The sequence below is a fragment of the Ricinus communis genome, chromosome 9 (genome assembly GCF_019578655.1).
Source record: "Ricinus communis isolate WT05 ecotype wild-type chromosome 9, ASM1957865v1, whole genome shotgun sequence".
Classification (NCBI taxonomy): Eukaryota; Viridiplantae; Streptophyta; class Magnoliopsida; order Malpighiales; family Euphorbiaceae; genus Ricinus; species Ricinus communis.
In genome coordinates this window covers 24040385-24046882 of record NC_063264.1, presented here as the reverse complement: position 1 = coordinate 24046882, position 6498 = coordinate 24040385, and the positions used below count along the sequence as shown (strand labels likewise).

Here is a 6498-nt window from a genome sequence, read left to right as displayed (position 1 = left end):
TTCCAATACTCATACAATGTTTCTCCACACAAATTTTTTTTCTGATGTTGACAGCTCTTGTTGCAGGGAAGAACTTATCTAAGAACAATCTTTTCATCTCATTCCATGTTGTTATTGAACCGGAGGTTAGATAATAGAGCCAATCTTTTGCTTTATCCTTCAAAGAAAAGGGAAAAGCTCTAAGATTTATTTGCTCTTCGGTCACACCATGTGGCTTCATTCCAGAGAATACAATATGGAATTCTTTCAAGTGTTTATGAGGATCTTCACCTGCACATCCATAAAAAGAAGGGAGTAAGTGAATTAAACCAGATTTTAATTTAAAATCAACTGCAATATTGTGAAATGTAATGTATAAAGGTCGTTGATTTAAATCCGGTGTAGCTAGCTCTTTGAGAGTTCTGTTCGCCATGTTTTCTGTAACTTCTTAAAAAATAGATGTGTCATCAATAGCCAAATCTATTTCCAACTCCTCTGTGAGATAACTTTTTCTTTGTCTAGTCTCCTTTCTTAATCGACGCGATGTCTTCTCAATTTCAGGATTAAACTGCAAATCAATATCTTGAGAAGAACGAGTCATAAACAAATAAATTAATCAATGAGAAACTAAAATAGGTTCCCCGACAACGGCACCAAATTTGAACAGGTTGTCGAAGCCCTTCAAAATAAATTACTGATTTTCCTAAATTAACTTGTAGAAATAGTGAAACCAGGTCGAATCCCAAGGGAACCAATGTGGATAGCTTCTCAAAGTAAAATAAAAAGGGAGATTTTGAATGTATGAATCAAAATTATAAATACGCAGAAAATAATGAAGGCTGAATATTAAAGTAAATAAAATCAATCTTAATAAATTTCCAATTCAATAGTGCTAATTCCATCCAATTGTAATCATGATCATAGGCTAAAATATCAATTCTTCTATTCAAGTACTTAGTCTACTTATTCGAAAAAGCCGCAACAAGTGTAATTCTCCTAATATAATTGACTCAAACCCAACATCCAAATCAAAACTTACCATTAGTCAACTGAGCACGATAGCGTTCCATATCAACTTAATGATAGTATTAAGAATAATGAGAATGACTACACCAACATTAATTAATTGAGATAACTGCAATTGAATTAACCTTGTTCTTTTATTTTCCTAGAGCCTATCATGCAAGCTATGTAATTCGAATAAGCCGTAATCACACACACATGAGCCAGCTCCTTGCTACTTGTGTCAATCGCTCATGACAATTACGGATCACAAACTCAAAGTTTAGCAATAGAAAAATCAATATCAAAGTTGAGTCGTCAGTTCAATCAATATCAATAATTCATAAATAATAAGAACAACAAATAAAGAATACTTGAATTAAAGAAGAATTTTGTTAAGCACAGAGCCTCACAAAATCAGAATTGGAATTTGTTCAATCTTGAATTAGAAACAAAAACTTAGCCACTCATGGTGGAGTAAGAATTCACAAGAATTGTAGAGAGTAGAAGAAGGATAAGAATATGAATAATAAGCTCAAAGTATCTAGCTGTCCTTTCCTCGGTAGGATTAGCCTTCTTTTATAGAAAGTAAAACCCTAAACCCTAATAAGAGAATCCTTATAAAAAAGAAATAAGCTTCCTATATAATCTTATCCCTATAAGGAAGGATAAGATTAAGAGTGATCTAAATAAATTAAAATCCTAAATACATGGTAGAAAGTTCTATTAATCCAACACTTCCAAAAATAAAGAAAATTAACTAGGGGTAGGTCCATCACAAATTAATCTCTAAAATTTTTGAAGCTCTCTTTCGCATCTTTTAGCAGCTCACGAAACGCAAGGCGTGGTCACGCCTTGTCGACAGTAGTCTTCGGCACATATTTGTGCGGAGCTCATGGGCTGTAAGGCGTGATCACGCCTTGTCGACAGTGATCTTCTGTGCAGATTTCTGCATCTCCTCCAAAAGACTTGGTTTTTGACAAATGATGACTTAAAACATGTCTTTAGGCTGAATTTTGCTCCATCCTTAATATTTCATCACCTAAGTCAGAATAAACAGAATTTTATTCAACCAAATTGCAAGGGAATTAAACATAATAAATATAACTATTTATGACCTATCAAATTCCCCCACACCTAATTTATGCTTGTTGTCAAGCATACCTCAATTCGACATACCAATTCTCTTTTTAACCTTCTTTTCATTTCTTTTAATCTCCTCAAATACCAAATAAGTTAAACATACATTAATGAGTTGAATAATAATTATAATCAAGAGATTAGCATTCGTATGATAAATTTTGTAAAAAGAACAGGTATCTCAATAATTTATCAATATCAAAGCAACAAGACTTAACACCCTATTATGGTTTCACTCAATACTCTCAAAATGTTTAGGGTGCATTTACTCTCAGAATCAAATCATAGCATATGTTGTTACCATAAGCTTGTTAATGAATCAAGTCTCCACCACTACACATGAATTAGATACAAAAATCAAATGGACTTCACAAGGGTTGTAATGGGGCTTAGGAAAGGGTATGAAAAAAGGAAAATTTGATGTGTTTCATAATCAAGATAAAAAAGTTAGTTACCTGCATGATAACTATGCCAAATAACCATAAAACACACTACAAAAACTTTGAGATTTATTCCCACATCTTATATTAGCACTAAAAACTTTGGAGAAATAACATGTAATAATTCAATTCAATATATTTGATGAATACTTCTCCAATTATCCTCTTTCATGAAAGGAATAAATATCAATTTTTTTTTCTTTTTTTTTCTTTCCCTCTTCTTTTTTTCTTTTTCTTTTTCTTGTTTTGTCTCTTCTTCTTTTTTCTATTTCATTTGTACTATGCAACACTTCCCTTCTTGTCTTGACAAGGGTAGAAAAATAGAGGTAGCAAACAAAAGGTCTTGGGTTAAACAACATGTGTTAAAAATAAGAAAAAAAAGAAAATGGAAAATAGGCTCAAAGTGGCTAACTAAAAGGGAAATCAATAGGGTAGGTATTTTAAGAGTCTAAGAATAGGTTAATCCTAATTACCCTTTTCATATTAAAGCATCAATCCAAGGATGTGGTCTCAACATGCATTTACAAGCAAGTTCTAGAATAAACATACTAAGTTTGATAACACTCAACAAAAACAATTAGAGCAAAATATAATGAACTCCTCTTTGGCTCAAAGCTCACTTGAAGGTTCAAATTTGTATCAAGTCTTGTGCATTTTTCAATCAATAAACTAATGAGATACCATCAGATAATTTTAAAGAAACACTAATCATGCTTATCCCTTTCATGCATTAAAACTCAAACCAAAAATGTATATCTAACTTTCATGGTATTCTAGGTTATCAAAATAAAACTCAAGGTTGCAAAAGAAGAATTAGCACATATGAATTAAAGCATACCTAATTATAAGCATAAAAAAAATATTTTCAAAAAGAAAAGTAAATCATGTAATTATCATATTCCTCCCCCACACCTAAACTATACATTGTCCTCAATGTACCAAAAAGAAAATGGCTCACAAAAGAAATGAAAAGAAATATGAAACTCTCCTGATTTGCGAGCACCTTAGACTGAGTAGTCAATGGTGATGGTAGGCAGGGAGGTAGAACCGCTTAGTGAACATAGGAAGTTTTGGTGATGGCTGCTGCAAAAGAAAATAAAACGTTGGTGGTTGTTGCAAAATAAAGCGTTCTCTTTTCTTTTCTATCTCTCTTTTTTTTAAGCACAAAAATAAATAATAATAAAAAAATAAAATAATAAAAAAATAATAATAAATAATAAAAAAATAATAAATAATAAAAAAGTAAAAAAGAGTGGTTTGAGATAAGGCGTGGTCACGCCTTATAAGAAACAAGCTTCTGTAAAAAAAATGAACGACAAAACAGAAGGTGTTTTGAAACAAGGAGTGGTCACGCCTTATAAGAAACGAGCTTCTGTAATCTTGATGTGCAGTTTTTCAAAACAAAACAGAAGATGTTTGGAAATAGGGCGTGGTCACGCCTTATAAGAAAAGAGCTTCTGTAAGAGTAACAGCAGATTTTTTTTTTTAAAAAAAACAGAACAGAAGATGTTTGGAAATAAGGCGCGGTCACGCCTTATCGAAATTAGTCTCCTAGCATAAAAAAATTGAATTTCTTTAATAAAAAAAATTAAAAACTAAAAACAAAATAAACTAAGTGAATAAAATAAAAATAAAAAAAAAATAAAAATTAAAGTAAGTATTTGGGTTGTCCCCCAATAGCGCAATTGTTTAATGTCGTTATGCTCGACGGAATGATAAAATATTTGAGTCATCCAAATAAGTGGGGTGATCCGAAGGAAAACTAATAAGACATAAAGCAATTTCACCCTCATGGAAGATCTTCAATCTATGACCATTCAATTTGAAAATTTTATCCGAATCCAAGCTTCTAATTTCCACTTCTAAATTAGATTGTGCATCTAATTCTTGCTCATCACTAACATTTTCTTTTGTAAATACTTTCTGCACAATTGGATTAATTACAACAATATGGCAAAGATAATGTAAATTATTAGGATATTTCATTGCATCGAAAATATTAAACTTAACAATCTATCCATCAAACTCTACGGAGAGAGTACCCTCATCTACATTAATTTTTGTCTTAGCAGTTTTCATGATTGATCGTCCTAATAAAATCGAAGCTGATTTTAAGGAGGAATTACCATCCATTTCCAAAATGTAAAAGTCGACAGGAAATATGAGCTCATTAACCTGCACCAAAACATCTTCAACAACTCTAAAGGGATGAATATAAGAATTATCAGCTAATTGAATCACTACACCAGTCTTTTGCAAGTCATTTAGTTTCAAATCTTGATAAATAGAAAATGGCATGACATTAATGGAAGCTCCCAAATCTAACATGGCATGCTCAATTTTCGTATTACCAATAACACAAGGTAATGAAAATATACTTGGATCCTTGCATTTTTCTGGCATATTCTTTTGCAAGATAGCCGACACATTTTTACTTACCACCACTTTTTCCTTTTCCTTCATTCTTCTTTTGTTTGTGCACAATTTCTTCAAGAACTTCGCATATTTAGGAATTTGCTTGATAGCATCCAATAATGGGTTATTTATCTCTACCTTTCTAAATGTATCCAAGATCTTATTTTCTTGCTCATCTTCTTTTGGCTTAGCTAATCTGCTAGGAAAATGAGGTAATGGAGTGTGAGATGAATGAGATAGAGGATGATCAAATTTTACCCCACGTGATGCTTTAGAGGAAGCTTCTTCTTCCTTTTCCTTGCTCGGTTCACTTCCCTTAAGTTGAATCGACCCTGAAGGAATCTTCTTTCCACTTCTTAGAAAAATTGCACTAACATTCTCATTTGGATTTATCTCTGGTTGTGAAGGTAGTTTTTCAGAATTTTGAGCCTCAAATTTACTAACCGACGTAGCCAATTGAGTAATTTGATTGCCTAAATTCTGAATGCTTGACCTTGTTTTCTGTTGAAATTGAAGAGCATTGTTACCAAGATTTTTAACAATATCTTCCAAAGACATACCTGAATTTGAAGCTTGAGGTTTGTGGGGAATTTGAGGTGGTCTAATGAAACTATGGAAAGGATAATTTTGTTGTCCTCCTTGGTTTCCATAGCTCAAATTCGGGTGATATCTCCATCCAGGATTATAATGATTGGAAAAAGGGTCATACTTCCTTTGAGGTTGACCAGCAAATCCGCCTAGAGCATTAGCCTCTTATATCGAGTCTTATTACAATGTTGGGCACATATCGGTAGGATGTCCTTGGACCGAGCATATTCCACAAGCTTTTGCCATTTGCAATCGCCCTACAGCCATTTGACGAACCAAAGCAGTTAAATCAGAAATTTGATTTTCAAGGTTTTTAGTGTTTACCTCATTAACTCGCCTTGTAGCTCCATCAGCCCTTGTACCAAATTGCTGAGAATTTTTGGCCATATTTGAAATTAATTGCTTGGCTTCTTCAGGCGTCTTGTCTACCAAAGCTCCACCACTTGCTGCATCAATCATACTCCTTTCCATTGGCAACAATCCTTCATAGAAGTATTGGATTAAGAGTTGGTGAGAAATTTGATGATGGGGGCAGCTAGCACACAGTTGCTTGAACCTTTCCCAATACTCATACAATGTTTCTCCACACAAATTTCTTTTCTGATGTTGACAGCTCTTGTTGCAGGGAAGAACTTATCTAAGAACAATCTTTTCATCTCATTCCATGTTGTTATTGAACCGGAGGTTAGATAATAGAGCCAATCTTTTGCCTTATCCTGCAAAGGAAAGGGAAAAGCTCTAAGATTTATTTGCTCTTCGGTCACACCATATGGCTTCATTCTAGAGCATACAATATAGAATTCTTTCAAGTGTTTATGAGGATCTTCACCTGCACATCCATAAAAGGAAGGGAGTAAGTGAATTAAACCAGATTTTAATTCAAAATCAACTGCAATATTGTGAAATGTAATGCATAAAAATTGTTGATTTAAAT

At 32.9% G+C, this 6498-nt stretch overlaps 1 protein-coding gene across 1 annotated transcript; it reads right to left on the bottom strand.

Annotated features, from left to right (window-relative positions):
• Positions 1 to 4574: 4574 nt before the first annotated feature.
• Positions 4575 to 6035, bottom strand: LOC125371224. The gene is made up of 3 exons (XM_048379762.1): positions 5798 to 6035; positions 5115 to 5713; positions 4575 to 4736 (listed from the first exon to the last, which is right to left on the bottom strand). Exons 1-3 carry the CDS (start codon positions 6033 to 6035, stop codon positions 4575 to 4577), a joined length of 999 nt encoding a protein of 332 aa, XP_048235719.1.
• Positions 6036 to 6498: the final 463 nt, after the last annotated feature.